Source organism: Xenopus laevis, chromosome 3L, assembly GCF_017654675.1.
Source record: "Xenopus laevis strain J_2021 chromosome 3L, Xenopus_laevis_v10.1, whole genome shotgun sequence".
Taxonomy (NCBI): domain Eukaryota; kingdom Metazoa; phylum Chordata; class Amphibia; order Anura; family Pipidae; genus Xenopus; species Xenopus laevis.
Genome location: NC_054375.1, coordinates 158504176 through 158520735, shown reverse-complemented (window position 1 = coordinate 158520735; position 16560 = coordinate 158504176). Strand labels below are relative to the sequence as shown.

General features: G+C 50.2%; 1 protein-coding gene across 1 annotated transcript; it reads right to left on the bottom strand.

Annotated features, from left to right (window-relative positions):
* Window positions 1–3610: 3610 nt before the first annotated feature.
* eno3.L (enolase 3 (beta, muscle) L homeolog) lies at window positions 3611–15572 on the bottom strand. The gene is given in 12 exon segments (NM_001086877.1): window positions 3611–3961; window positions 4049–4107; window positions 5435–5543; window positions 5733–5934; window positions 6463–6660; window positions 6799–7021; window positions 7489–7622; window positions 8046–8115; window positions 8339–8397; window positions 10486–10581; window positions 10652–10741; window positions 15554–15572. Coding segments are annotated over 11 exon segments (1305 nt in total). The 5' UTR covers window positions 10737–10741; window positions 15554–15572; the 3' UTR covers window positions 3611–3891.
* Window positions 15573–16560: the final 988 nt, after the last annotated feature.

Genomic DNA, 16560 nt, shown 5'->3' with positions numbered 1-16560 from the left:
CACTCAGTCTCAAAGGGAAGAGGTGGGAGGAGCTACTTACAGCCCAACAGGTGTGTGACACTCCGTCTCAAAGGGAAGAGGTGGGAGGAGCTAGTTACAGCCCAACAGGTGTATGACACTCAGTCTCAAAGGGAAGAGGTGGGAGGAGCTACTTACAGCCCAACAGGTGTATGACACTCAGTCTCAAAGGGAAGAGGTGGGAGGAGCTACTTACAGCCCAACAGGTGTATGACACTCAGTCTCAAAGGGAAGAGACCACGGCGGTTTGCTGTGCTGCCATAAGAGCGAGTAACCTGATAGTATAGGAGGTTGTATAAACACTAGGCAGCTTATTACCTGCTCAGGTATAGCACTACGGATGGTACAGACCAGCACAACACTGCAGGCTTAGCGCAGTATTAGCACCATTTTGAAAAAGGGCACCGCTCCAAGTTACCGCGGTTCTTGTTCTGGCGCAAACAGTTTCCGCAACTCCATTTCGTCTTCGCTTCCGGACTGTGTCTCTAGAGACTCTTCCTTTAGTCGGAGGGTCACCTGGAAACTTAAAGACAAGCGGTTTTCAGTGCTCACCTGTAACAGAGCGAATACAATAAGGAGAACATTATACTGTTAGTAACAGGCAATACAGGGGCTCAGCCATTGGTTATTATATATCATAATGGAGAGAATTACAGGAGGATAATTGGGCTGCTAGATCAGTAAAGAAATCAGCAAAAACACATGAGAAAGGGCAAAAATGTAGGAAGTTAAAGGCGGAAGCCACATACTGCTCAGACTGTAGGAATATAGAGCCACCAGTCTCCTGAAGATGATAGAGCCGAGACTAATTCAGAGATACTAGAGACACAGGACAAGGAGGATCTCCTATTCCAAGTAACTAATATCCCTCCTACTCCAGGTAATGCTACAGACACGGGTCCCCACCACAACTGCCACTTCAGCTTGGGGGTTTCTTAGGGGGAATTCACTTTTCTTGTTTAGTGACAGTTTATGAATTTGTCTTTCAAACGACATTTAAAAAATTGAGTAAAGCTCAGTGTAACTGTTCCCCGTGTGTCTGATCAATTCTAAGATAATTTGCTTTGGTTCAGCCGATTTCTCACCTCTTGTAGGTGCCGCATTGGGGAATTGTTATCATATTAATAGGGATCGGCATTTTATAGTCACCGTATAGGATTAAAAGCCTCATTAACAAAAACATTGATTACATTTAAGTTTATTTTATTAATTTAAAGGGGAACTCTGGCTTCCAAAGCAAAATTTGATAAAAAGGCCCACATAACACAGAAACCCCTAATATTCCCATCACAGTTACCTGTTTCTTCAAAAAGTATAAATAAATGGCATTTTCTATGCTGAAATCCAGCTGTGTAACAGTTCTTCTCTTTCTGCATCATTTGAAATCCTGGCAGGGACTAAACACTGATGTTACACATTGTACTTACAGACAGCATGCAGGAACTACATAACCCACAATGCATTGCACTGGGATGTCCCTTTCCTTATTGAAATCACATGTGCAGGGAATTGTGGGAGTTAGAGGATACAGGCTGAGGACAGATTAGTAGAAGATCAACTATCCACAATCCTTTGCTGCTGGGAAGCGGACATTTGTCCACGATTGTTGACGAAGACCCTAGCGCAACCCACCTAAGGACAACGGGGATCCACATGCTGCCGTAGTTGGACGATCTCCAACGCAAAGCAACCTCATAAGCAACGAAAACCAATAACGTTACATGTCCTAACGCAACACGGTGGTTGATAAACCACAACAAAAGCTCCCGACACCCTTCTCAGCAGATACGCTTTTTGGGGTCACTGTTTGACTCCAGACGATAGACAAGATCAAGACACAAAGTGCATCGTCGGGAAACCCCAAATAACGGGGTCTTGTCAGAAGCGCCCGACGTCGCTCCTGTCTTCGGTGGTGTCATCTCCAAAATGGTGGCGCCAGTAAAGACGTCACAGCCCGGCGTGAACTTTGAAAATAAAAGGACTTCCAGGTCACGGGTTTGATGCCCGATAGGAATTGCTGAATCGTGTTCCTGGGTTACAGTTTCCTGATTTTGATTCTTGCTGTCGGCAACTTGTCTGAACTTGACTGCGCTTATGCCTCACCCCTTTTGGATACAGCGAACTTGGACTTTAACCCATGGGCTTCCTCCTTGTTCCAGACTTCTCTGCAAGAAGCCGATAGGCCCCTGACAGGACTACCTCTACCTTCAGGGGTTCATGGTAGCGCCATTAGAGACTATTCCAAACGTCAGATTTCACTTGGGGCCACCACAACTCAACTTCTTCAGTGCTGGAACAACCAGTTATCCAACTATTTCCACAGACCAGGAGCAGCCTCTCCTGGTGGATGACCCGAGCTCACCTAACATTGGGCAGAAGTTGGGCGCTACCAACCAGGGAAGTAGTGATGACCGACGCCAGCACATTCGGATGGGGAGCAGTGTACGGGACTCACATGCTACAAGGTCAGTGGTCTCTTTTGTCAATCAATGTGCTAGAACTGCGGCCTATAGTACTGGCTCTTCAAGGATGGTCAGATCTCCTCCAGGCAGAGCCAATCAGGATTCAGTCGGACAATGCTATGGCGGTGGCCTATGTGAACAAGCCGGGAGGAACGCGCAGCAGAATGGCCGTGCAGGAGGTGACAAAGATCCTGACGTGGGCCGAACACAACCCACCAACAATCTCAGCAATATTTATCCCAGGAGTCCAAAATTGGGAAGCCAACTTCAAACACTCGACCAAGGAGAATGGAGCCTTCACAGAGAGGCATTCAGCCAGATTGGAGCCACATGGAGGAACCCGGACATCTTCGCATCCAGCACAACGTTCCATTGCTCCAGAACCAGAGGTCCAGGCATGACAATCCCCTGGTACTTCCAGTTTGAACCTCTCCATTCCTGTGATCTGAAGTGTCTGAGCTTCAAAGTCGCCTTCCTGATCCATCACTTCCACGAATGACAAAGTTACATAAAGGCCATGTGATACGGGCAATGGAGATTTAGAAGCAAAGGACAGACTCCCGACTGGTCTCCTACTCTCTAGTTACACGTTTTTGCTTCTACACCGGCCGTGTTTAGCCCCAAAGCTTTACAAGTTGCAGTTGCATTAGTTGTATAAGAGATAATACTTATAGTTCAGCGCACCCCCCTGTTCTTTCTGCTTTTGAACCTCCCCTTACGTCTGCACTGACAGGAGGGCCGACTAGAAAAGGATTTTCCGTGAGTATAAAATCCCTTTTGGGTTTATTTAATATTTGCATAATTTTCTAGTAGACTTAAGGTATGAAGATCCAAATTATGTGAAGGTCTGTTATCTGGAAAACCCCAGGTCCTGAGCATTGTGGATAACAGGTCCCATACCTGTATGAGTATGGCAATAGCAACACAATAGTGTGTGGCCCCAAACTGGAAAGTCCTGGGAACTGCTTGTGAGCTGCGCCCCGTCCCCTGCTCTGGTCGGATTGAGAACTCTAGTGTTTTTTCCTCTCCTGGTTCCCAAGTGAATGTGAGCTGTGTGGCCCAGTTTGAGCACTGGTACCTGCTGGAAGATGGAACTGGGGGAGTATAAAGAACAGACTCCGAGGCGGCTGTATTTCTATTTACACATTTTATTAGGACTATTCTCTCATTTCATTGTATTGCCCCTCCCTTGTCCGTGACCCTCCATGTTTGTTACAAGCAGAGCTGCCGGAGGGATTGGCCAATGGGCAGCACAGATGGCGGAGCTGCCATGTTGCTTTTGTATATGAGGGGAGGCAGAATACAAAGAGTTGGGGGCTGCAGGGCAGTGAATAGAACATTGTGGGACCCGGCTCTGAAATTCTGCAGCACAAGGGGGGTCTCACACCGGGGGGCACAGCTGCTCCTTCATTTACTTTCCCCGGGGATTCCTGAAGTTCCGCCCTGCAAACTTGGCCTTGTCTCCCAGCTCCTCCTCAATCCTGCAAGAAAAACACCGGGGGTTACCTGCTGTGTGACTGCTGCTGCCTGCACTGGATTTCTGCAGACATGAGAGTAGGGGGTCTTACCTCATGAGTTGATTGTATTTGGCAAGTCTCTCTGACCTGCAGGGGGCGCCTGTTTTGATCTGTAGAACATAAGAGAAAGGTGAAGCCCCCTGAAGTGACATTTAGGGTTCAGGGACATTTGTTCTTGTGGGAAGAACTAAGGGAAGTCCAGTAGGAATGGGATGGGCAGTAGCTGAGCATGATGGGAAATGTGGAGGTGGGAGAGAAGGAAGAGAGTCTGACACTGGCTGCTGTGGGGCTCATGGGGGCAAGTAGCTTTGGGTCCCAGTAGGAGTAACTGGTAGTGGGAGGAGCAACAGGAGCTGCCATGATGATTTCTGTGCCAAGCTGTATGGCTGAAGGAGCAGCCTCTATAGGGGTGAGACACTGGGGAGTCAGTTAAAGGATTTAGGGGTGAGGAGCCCCTGAATGGCAGTTTCATTTATTTGCTGTGTTTCCCCCATACACACAAGTGGCAGCTGCACATGTAGGGCAGGATCTACTAAGTAGTGTTCCAGTACTGAGTCAGGCACAGGACTTCTCCATATCCCACCCTTTCCTGCCACAATTACTGGACTCCTAATGTACCAGGGACCCAATGAATAATTGCCAGTTTCTGAGTGTCACCAGTGTCATAGAATCAGCTCAGCCCCCATTCTACCAACCTTCTGCCCAACCTTCTTTACTGCCTCCTGCCCGACCTTCTGCCCGACCTTCTGCCTGACCTGCCCAACCTTCTGCCTGACCTTCTGCCTGACCTTCTGCCTGACCTTCTGCCCAAACTTCTGCCTGACCTGCCCAACCTTCTGCCTGACCTTCTGCCTGACCTTCTGCCCAAACTTCTGCCCGACTTTCTTTCCTACCTTCTGCCTGACCTTCTGCCCAACCTTCTGCCCAACTTTCTTTCCTACCTTCTGCCTGACCTTCTGCCCGACCTTCTACCCGACCTTCTGCCCGACCTTCTGCCTGACCTTCTGCCCAACCTTCTGCCCGACCTTCTACCCGACCTTCTGCCCGACCTTCTGCCCAACCTTCTGCCCGACCTTCTGCCCAGCCTTCTGCCCGACCTTCTGCCCGACCTTCTGCTCGAGCTTCTGCTCGAGCTTCTGCCTGACCTTCTGCCTGACCTTCTGCTCGAGCTTCTGCCCAACCTTCTGCCCAACCTTCTGCCCAACCTTCTGCTCGAGCTTCTGCCCAACCTTCTGCCCAAACTTCTGCCCTACCTTCTGCCGACCTTCTGCTTGAGTTTCTGCCCAACCTTCTGCCCTACATTCTGCCCAACCACGGAGTGTCCAGTAATTGGGGCTCAGTGCGTTGGCACAGGGCTTGTCCCCACTAATGTGCCATTTTGTATAGGGGCAAATAAGCTGCTATTATTGTAACCCCTTGTCTTTGTCACCCACTTACCTGCCCAGTGCACAGTCCCACCACCAGGTCGGCGATAAATGTATCTTCAGTCTCTCCTGAGCGGTGACTGACCATCACTCCCCATCCATTGGACTGGGCCAGCTTACACCTGCCGAGGCACCATGGTTACTCCAAATACACCGATACTGTGAATACCTAACTACTCCCCAGATACTCAGTGTTGCTAGTTACTCACCCACTACTCACTGTGCTTCTATCTACACTGCCCATCTGATGAACACTGAAATACCCCCCGATACTCCCATATTTCAGATTTATTTGGGGTTCCATCACTTACGCCTGGATGGATTCTGTGACGGAGCCGATCTGGTTGACCTTCAGTAACAGGCAGTTGCAGGCCTTCTGCTCCACCCCCTTCTGGATCCTTTTTGGGTTGGTGACAGTCAGATCATCCCCCACTATCTGGATATCTACAGTGCTCAGGAAGCTCTTCCATGTGTCCCAGTCGTCCTGATCAAAGGGGTCCTCTATGGAGACCACTGAAAGGAGCAAAGTCTTATTATTGACTGTGTCACCCTACAGGGGGCGGGGCAGACTGATAGCTCCCTCTGTATCCCAGGGTCACCCTACAGGGGGCGGGCAGACTGATAGCTCCGTCTGTATCCCAGGGTCACCCTACAGGGGGCGGGGCAGACTGATAGCTCCCCCAGGGTCACCCTACAGGGGGCAGGCAGACTGATAGCTCCCACTGTATCCCAGGGTCAACCTACAGGGGGCGGGGCAGGCTGATAGCTCCATCTGTATCCCAGGGTCACCCTACAGGGGGCGGGGCAGACTGATAGCTCCCTCTGTATCCCAGGGTCACCCTACAGGGGGCGGGGCAGACTGATAGCTCCCTCTGTATCCCAGGGTCAACCTACAGGGGGCGGGGCATGCTGATAGCTCCCTCTGTATCCCAGGGTCACCCTACAGGGGGCGGGGCAGGCTGATAGCTCCCTCTGTATCCCAGGGTCACCCTAAAGTGGGCGGGGCAGAGTGATAGGGGGTGTAATGAGGGGTTTTCTTACCAGGATAAGACTTAATGAAGCTCTTGTACAAGTCGCCCAGCTTCTCCCCGCTGATGTACCGATTTGGATCGTCTGGAGATTTAAAGTCCAAGTCATATTTTCCCTTGCGGTAGAATTCAGAGGCAGCGACATCCATCCCAATAACGATCTTGTCTGGGTACCCCGCCTTCTCTATGGCGGCTTTTAACAGCTCCAGCGCTATAGCAACGACACAGAGGAACCATTGGCCTGGGACTCACCTGTCCCCCAAACTTGTATCCCCCCCACTGGTCTGTCTCTTTATCCTCCAAACCCCCAGTGCTCATCAAGCTCACTGTTGCCCCCATTGCTTCTTACCCTCGTTGTTCTCCAGAATGTTGGGGGCAAACCCCCCCTCATCCCCCACGTTGGTTGCATCTTTGCCGTACTTGGCCTTTATGACGGCCTTCAGGTTATGATAGACCTCGGCTCCAATGCGCATGGCCTCGTGGAAGTTGGAGGCCCCCACTGGGAGGATCATGAACTCCTGCATGGCCAACTTGTTCCCTGCGTGGGACCCCCCGTTGATCACATTGAAGGCCTGAGAGAGGGGCAGATAATGGGGGGTCGGAGGTGAGGAGCAGCCAATAGGCAACACAAGAAGAACAGGACTCACGTGGGGGGAGGAGCCAATTGGCTGGAGGCGTTGCTAAGCACGGGCTGCTATGATTGGAGGGTTTATTTCTATAGGGATGGGAAATAAAAAGTCTAAATCAGTGGCCTCACTATCAGGGCTGTGATCACACCAAGCTCTGCACCTTTAGGACTCACCAGGGGCAGAGAGACAGAAGAGCTCAACCCCGACCCCCACATCACTACAAGGCAGCCATATTAACTACTGTAGGAGGAGTCAGATTGGGGAGACAGGACGGTGTCTGGCAGGGGACAAACAATATGTCTCAATGTCTCAGTGATAATGGGGTGAGGGTCTGGTATTTGTCTGTATTTTGTGGTCATAGCCTCATTGCACCCCCTTATTACTATTAGTTTCCCTTGTTTGTTACGTACAGGCACTGGCAGGATGAGCTCTGAGTTCCCGGCTAAGTCAGCGATATGTCGGTACAGGGGGACGCCTTTCTCAGCTGCACCAGCCTTGCACACAGCCAATGACACACCCAGAATGGCGTTGGCTCCAAACTTGGCTGCAGAGGAGGAAACAAACAAGGTCACGTGATGAGGGACACATAAGTTACCTGACTGCACCTGCCCCATGTCCGTCCCACAATAACTTCCCCCATCAGCCAAATAACTGGTTCCTGCCCCCAGCCCCGTGTCCGTCCCACAATAACTTCCCCCATCAGCCAAATAACTGGTTCCTGCCCCCAGCCCAGTGTCCGTCCCACAACAACTTCCCCCATCAGCCAAATAACTGGTTCCTGCCCCCAGCCCAGTGTCCGTCTCACAATAACTTCCCCCATCAGCCAAATAACTGGTTCCTGCCCCCAGCCCCGTGTCCGTCCCACAATAACTTCCCTGATCATCACCCCCCAGAGGTGCCACCCCTGACATTGACTTGAAATAATGTCTCATAAATGCTGTTGGGTTTGTCTGATTCCTTTACTTACACTTATTCTCTGTCCCGTCCAGTTCCAGCATTACTTTGTCGATCTTCTCTTGTTCCACAACACTGAGTTTCTGGGAATAAACACAAGTGTGAGATGATTTAAGGCCAATTATACAGCACATTCTGTCTATCCTGTGTCACCACCAGGGGGCACATTCCATTCACAGTTATAGAAACAGAGCAATGTGCAAGTCTCCGCCCACATCAGATGATAGGCTCATGTGACCTAGCTTCTCCCTTTAATCAGTCTACCCTCTCCCAGCCTCCTGATTGGCCAGCCATGGGTCCTCATACCTTCTCCAGCAGTGCTGGGACAATAGTCTTGTTGATATGTTCCACGGCCTTTAGGACCCCTGAGACACAAAGACATTGAGGAGGTTAATAGGATGGGGGCTGGGGTGGGTACAGGTGAAGAATACTCTCCTTACACATGTACAGTTGCAGGTTATATGTACTGTACTTGCACACCCACTTCCCATTCCTCGCATTACTTCATTTATGTTATTCCTCATTCCATCAGTGATCCCCAACCACTTCATCCATCCTTCCAGTATCTACTTACCTCTTATTCCTTTGCCTGTCTATTCAGGTTCTGCCCCCATCTGTTTCCCAACCTCCCATTTATCCAGTTATCTGCTCAAGAGCAACCTCATCCCTCTCCATCCATCCATCCATCCATCCATCCCATCCCACCCCTCTCCCATTTCATTCCCACCCCTCTCACATCCAATCACATCCATCCCACCAATCATACCTCTCATCCAATCACCATCTACTCCACCGCCTCTCCAACTCGCCTCTCACATTAACCCACTCCATCCATTCCATCATAATCCATTCCACCCCATCAGCCCTGCTCTATCACACAATTATCCCAAGTCCATAATCAACCCCTCTCCAGTCCCACCCAGATATCCCTGCCACTCCTATCCCTCCACACTCCCCATCCATTTCCATCCATCACCCATCCTCTCCAGTCCATCCATCCCTTCTCCATCCCATCCAATCCATCCATCCATCCTCCCTCCCTCATCCCATTTCCATCCCTCTCCCGATTCCACCCATCCCTCTCCAGTCCAATCCATCCAGTCCCAAACTACAACCCGTCTCCCAATCGCATAGCCTCAGCCCCACTCCCTCCTCACAGCCACCATCATTTCCATCTTCGATCCCACCACTCCCCTCTTACCATACCCACACCCATTCCTCTCCATCCATCCATCCCTCCATCCATTTATCCATCCCATTCATTCCCATTCTTCACACATCCATGCCAATCCAGTTTCATCTGGAATCGGGTCTATGCCGTGCGAGAGTTCTAGTCAACCCTCACACCAGCCCATCAACCGCTCCAATCGGAGTGCCATCCATCCCTCCATCCAGATCATCCGTATTCCCATCAACCACTCCATAGACCGTCTCTCCACGCGACATACCGTTCAATCTAACTCCAACCCCTCTCCATCCAACCGACCATCCCCTGCTCAACGATCCACACATCCATCTATCCACACGCCACCTCTTTCCACCCAGCAGCACATCACTTCCCTCTCCGATCACAATCCACTCCAGTTCAATCCCCCTCCATTCCATCCAATTCCCATCGCATCTTTATCTGTTGCCATCTCCTTTTGCATCCAATATTTCGATCCTTATTGACCCCTTCCTGTGGCAGCCATAGGCGCGATCCCATAAGGGACCTTTCCATTCATTTACTATCTGTCCAATAACAACCTCAAACGTCTCATCCATCACCCCTTCTCTCCAACACCTTCCCACTTACCATTCCTTTGCCCCTTCATTCATGCAACCATCCTTCCCTCCAGAATTTACTTTTTATTCCTTTGCCTTCATTCATGTTCTGCTGCCCCATCCGTTATCCCTCCTTCTAACCTCCCATTCATCTGCCCAAGAACAACCTCATCCCTCTCCAACCACGTATCCATCCCTGCATTCATCTTCTCTCCATCCTTCTCTCCAATTTCTACCCACTTCCAATTCCACTGGCACTTCATTCATGTTATGTCCCCCTTTCCATCTACTATCTACCCATCCGACCTTCCATTTATCTTCTATCTGCCCAAGAACAACCCCATCCCTCTCAATCCATTCATCAATTCCCTCAACCTCTTCATTCCTCTTCCCACTTTCCAATATCTTCCCACTTCTCTTTGGCCCTTCATTCATGTTCTACCCACAATCCATTATTCAGTGAACGTCTCATGTCACTAATACCCACCCACGGACAACCTCACTCCTCTCCATCTGTCCATCCGTCCTTTTGTCTATCCCCTCATCATATATTTCTTCCCTTACTCCACCCGTTCCTCAATCCCTCCAACCCTAGCTCAAATATTGGCTGACTGGGGTATCCACCATAATCACACCCTTCCAATCATTAAGTTGCCCCACACTGGTGAATTTATGTGAGAGAGTCTGACCTTTGCCCAGATAGCGGGACTTGTCTCCATCCCTGAGTTCCAGAGCTTCATATATTCCTGTGGAAGCTCCGCTGGGCACGGCCGCCCGGAAGAGACCTACACAAAGACACGTGTGTCAGCACCAAGAAAAAAAGAGTATTGGGGTCACAGCTGAGGCTTTACTTACCCTTAGCAGTGTACAGGTCAACTTCTACAGTTGGGTTTCCCCTGGAGTCCAGAATCTCCCTGGCATGGATCTTCAGGATGGACATTGTGTCTGTGAGAGACAGAGGGACGGTCACTATAAGAGGTCCATATACTCATGGTACCAACCTACTAAATCATCTACCCTGACATTGTGCTTAGTAATCTATCATCTATAGTGGTGCTGAGTACCTCTGCCCTGATAATCATACCAACAGTCTCTATAGTGGTACTGGGTACCTCTGCCCTGATAATGATACCACCAATCTCTATAGTGGTACTGGGTACCTCTGCCCTGATAATCATACCAACAGTCTCTATAGTGGTACTGGGTACCTCTGCCCTGATAATCATACAAACAGTCTCTATAGTGGTACTGGGTACCTCTGCCCTGATAATCATACAAACAGTCTCTATAGTGGACTCTACAGGCAGTCAGTGGAAGTGCTGAGTATTTCAGAGCTTTCAGGAGATTGAGTTTTCAGATAGTGGACGAGTCTATTAGCTATTATTGGGAGTTGCAGGGAGTTGCTGGGTAGGGCAGTTTCCCCATATAACCCTGACTGGGGCTATTAATAACTCCTCTAAAAGTCACTGAAGGCAGAGAAAGGGCAGATAATTATAGCAGCAGCCAAAGGGTAAAGTAGAACCTCTTCCCATCACTAGCCGACCCCTAAATGTTTATATCCCCCCTTGTCTCACTCACATATACACTCACACTTACATATACACTCACACTTACATATACACTCACACTTACATATACACTCACATTCATAGATACACTCACATATACACTCACACTCATATATACACTCACATATACACTCATACTTACATATTCACTCACATATACATATACACTTACACTCACATTCATATATACACTCACATATACACTCACACTCATATATACACTCACATATACATTCACACTCACACTTACATATACACTCACATTCACATATACACTCACACTCATATATACACTTACATATACATTTGCATTCATACTTACATATACACTCACACTCATCTATACACTCACACTCATATACACTCACATATACACTCACACTCATATACACTCACATATACACTCACACTCATACTTACATATACACTCACATATACACTCACATATACACTCACACTCATATACACTCACATATACACTCACACTCATACTTACATATACACTCACATATACACTCACACTCATATACACTCACATATACACTCACACTCATACTTACATATACACTCACATATACACTCACATATACACTCACACTCATACTTACATATACACTCACATAAACACTCACATATACACTCACACTCATATATACACTCACATATACATTCACACTCATACTTACATATACACTCACACTTACATATACACTTACACTCATCTATACACTCACATTCATATATACACTCACATATACACTCACACTCATATATACACTCACATATACACTCACACTCATATATACACTCACATATACATTTGCACTCATACTTACATATACACTTACACTCATCTATATACTCACATATACACTTACATACACACTCACATATACACTCACACTCATATATACACTCATATATACACTCACACTCATACTTACATATACACTCACACTCATACTTACATATACATTCACATACACACACAAGGGCTGTTCCCTGTAGGAGAAAATAGGACTAAAGTTGTTCCTAAGGAGCGTTTAATGTTCTGTAAATAATACTGAGCTCTAATAGTTCTGCCTCTTATGAAATGACAGTTCCATTGTCCTGTGGTTTCAGCAACTTTATCCTTCAATTCATTTCCACTTCTGCCCCACAACCTACCCAGTATCTACTGATCTGCCCCTGAGCTCTCCAGTATCTACTGATCTGCCCCTGAGCTCTCCAGTATCTACTGATCTGCCCCTGGAGCTTCCCCCCAGTACCCTACGATCTGCCCTGGAGCTCCCCTAGTACCTACTGAATCTGCCCACCTGAAGCTTTCCCCAGTATCTACTGGATTACTTGCCCCTGAGCTTCCCCAGTATCTACTGATCTGCCCCTGAGCTCCCAGTATCTACTTGATCTGCCCGAGCTCCCCAGTACCTACTGATCTGCCCCTGAAGCTCCCCAGTACCTACTGATCTGCCCCATGAGCTCCCCAGTATACTTACTGATCTGCCCCTTGAGCCTCCCCCAGTGTCTTATCTTCTGCCACCTGAGCTCCCCAAGTATCTACTGATCTGCCCCTGAGCTCCCCAGATATCTACTGAGTCTGCCCCTGAGCCTCCCAGTACCTTACTGCATCTGCCCTGAGCTCCCCAGTACCTACTGAATTCTGCCCTGAGCCCCAGTACCTACTGATTCTGCCCCTGAGCCTCCCCAGTTACCTACTGATCTGCCCCCTGAGCTCCCCAGTATCTACTGATCTGCCCCTGAGGCTCCCCCAGTATCTACCCGATTTCTGCCCCCTGAGCTCCCCAGTACCTACTGATCTGCCCCTGAGCTCCCCAGTATCTACTGATCTGCCCCTGAGCTCCCCAGTATCTACTGATCTGCCCCTGAGCTCCCCAGTATCTACGATCTGCCCCCTGAGCTCCCCAGTATCTTACTGATTCTGCCCCTGAAGCTCCCCAGTACCTACTGATCTGCCCCTGAGTCCCAGTACCTACTGATCTGCCCCTGGGAAAAGCTCCCCCCAGATCTACGAATCTGCCCCTGAGCTCCCCCAGTACCTACTGATCTGCCCCTTGAGCTCCCAGTACCTACTGATCTGCCCCTGAGCTTCCCCAGAGTACCTACTGGATCTGCCCCTGAAGCTCCCCCAGTATCTACTGATCTGCCCCGAGCTCCCCAGTATCTACTGATCTGCCCCTTGAGCTCCCCAGTATCTACTGATCGCCCCCTGAAGCTCTCCGTAACCCTATGGATCTATGCCCCCTGAGCTCTCCAAGTAATCTACCTGCATCTGCCCCTGAGCTCCCCCAGCTACCCTACTGATCTGCCCCTGAAGCTTCCCCCGTTACCTACCTGATCTGCCCCTGAGCTCACCCCAGGTAAATCTACTTGATTCTGCCCCTGAGCTCCCCAGTACCTACTGATCTGCCCCTGAGCTCCCCAGTACCTACTGATCTGCCCCTGAGCTCCCCAGTACCTACTGATCTGCCCTGAGCTCCCCAGTATCTACTGATCTGCCCCTGAGCTCCCCAGTACCTACTGATCTGCCCCTGAGCTCCCCAGTACCTACTGATCTGCCCCTGAGCTCCCAGTATCTACTGATCTGCCCCTGAGCTCCCCCAGCTACCCTACTGATCTGGCCCCTGAGCCTCCCCAGTACCTACGATCTGCCCCTGAGCTCCCCAGTACCCTACCCCTGACACTCCCCTGCACCCTGAGGCCCTTCCCAGTATTCTATCTGATCCTGCCCTGAGCTGCCCCCAGCTACCTACTGATTCTCCCCCCTGGAGCTCCCGTACCTACTAGATCTGCCCCTGGAGGCTTCCCCGTAACCACTGATCTTGGCCCCTTAGCTCCCTCACAGTAATCTACTGATCTGCGCCACTGAGCTCCCCCAGTACCCTACTGAATCTGGCCCCTTGCAGCTCCCCCAGTACCCTACTGATCTGCCCCCCTGAGCTCCCCAATACCTTACCTGATCTGCCCCTAAGCTCCCAGTACCTACTGATACTGCCCTGAAGCTCTCCAGTATCTACTGATCTGCCCCCTGAGCTCCCCAGTACCTACTGATCTGCCCCCTGAAGCCCACCAGTATCTACTGATCTGCCCCTGAGCTCCCCCAGTAGCTTATCCTGATCTGCCCCTGAGCTCCCCAGTATCTACTGATCTGCCCCTGAGCTCCCCAGTATCTACTGATCTGCCCCTGAGCTCCCCAGTACCCTACTGATCTTGCCCCTGCAGCCCCCAGTTACCTACTGAATTCTGCCCTTGAGGCTCCCCAGTTTATCTACTGATCTGCCCCTGAGCTCCAGTACCTACTGATCCTGCCCCTGAGCTCCCCAGTACCTACTATCTGCCCCCCTGAGCTCCCCAGTACCTACTGATCTGCCCCTGAGCTCCTCCCAGTATCTACTATCTTGCCCTCTGAGACTCCCCCAGTACTACTGATCTGCCCCCCTGAGCTCCCCCAGTAACCCTACTGATCCCTGTCCCTGGAGCTCCCCAGTATCTAATGATCTGCCCCTAGCTCCCCAGTACCTAACTGACTCTGCCCCTTGAGCTCCCCAGTACCTACTGATCTGCCCCTGAGCGGCCCCAGTACCTTACTGATCTGCCCTGCAGCTTCCTTCAGTAATCTACTGATCTGCCCCCTGAGCTCCCCAGTACCTACGATCTGCCCTGAAGCTCCCCAGTACCTACTGATTCCTGCCCCTGAGCTCCCCAGTAACCTAGCTGATCTGCCCCTGAGGCTCCCCAAAATACCTACTTGATCTGCCCCCCCTACGAGGCCTCGCCTCCCAGTATCTACTGGGATTCTGCCCCTGCAGCCTCCCCATACCTACTGATCTCTGACCCATGAGCTCCCCAGTATCTACCTGATCTGCCCCCTGAGGCTCCCCCAGACACTACTTGATCTGCCCCTGAGCCTCCCAGTACCTACTGTCTGCCCCTGAGCTCTCCCAGTATCTACTAGCACTCTGCCCTGAGCTCCCCCAGTAACCCCTACTGATCTGCCCTGAGCCTCCTCCCAGTAAATCTACTGATCTGCCCCTGAGCCCTCTCCAGTACGCCTACCTGACTCCTGCCCCATCGAGCTCCCAAGTATCTACTGATCAGCCGGAGGCTCCCCCAGTACCTACTGATCTAACCCACAGTCTCCTGTGCCTATTGAGCTGCCGTAGAGACTTACCTGTGTGCCAGAAGCTGAGTGGGTGCCTGTGTGGGTGCCTGTGGGTGCCCGGCTTTGCTTGCTGCCCTTTTTATAGGCTGAGGCCGCCTTTTAATTAGGAAGGGGCTGGAAGGAGGAGACACATGGGGTCCATCCATCATCCCATTTCCATTGTAAAGACCCTGCTGCCAGTTTGCCCTTTACCCTCCCAATCTGACTGCACAGACTGGAGACTGGAGACTGGGCTGTGGCACAGGTACAACCTCTACTGGGCAACTGGGCAACTGGGCTTCAGCAGCAACAGCCATTAGTGATGCCCCCAATAAACACAGGACACTAACACTCACTTACTAGATCCCTGCATTAAATCAATGTTTGGTGTTTGTGCATTAAGTCAGTGTCAGTGCCTGGTGTGGGTGCATTAGGGTGCTACAGTATTAGTGTTTGGTGTGGGTGTATTAGGGTGCTACAGTATTAGTGTTTGGTGTGGGTGCATTAGGGTGCTACAGTATTAGTGTTTGGTGTGGGTGCATTAGGGTGCTACAGTATTAGTGTTTGGTGTGGGTGCATTAGGGTGCTACAGTATTTGTGTTTGGTGTGGGTGCATTAGGGTGCTACAGTATTAGTGTTTGGTGTGGGTGTATTAGGGTGCTACAGTATTAGTGTTTGGTGTGGGTGCATTAGGGTGCTACAGTATTAGTGTTTGGTGTGGGTGCATTAGGGTGCTACAGTATTAGTGTTTGGTGTGGGTGCATTAGGGTGCTACAGTATTAGTGTTTGGTGTGAGTGCATTAGGGTGCTGCAAATATAATACACCTTCCCATGCACCCTTATTTACCTGATAGCACCCACACCCTTCCCCTGCCCCTCATTGTATGGAGTGTTCATCTTGTTACACTTTTGCTAAACCATGGGGTAAATATGTGGGACACAGGGGGTGCAGAGAAATCCCCAATGGTGCAATTGTGAGCCTCACTGAATGATAACTTGGCTGCACCCCCTGTTCTGGCTCAGGAACCTGTAAGATT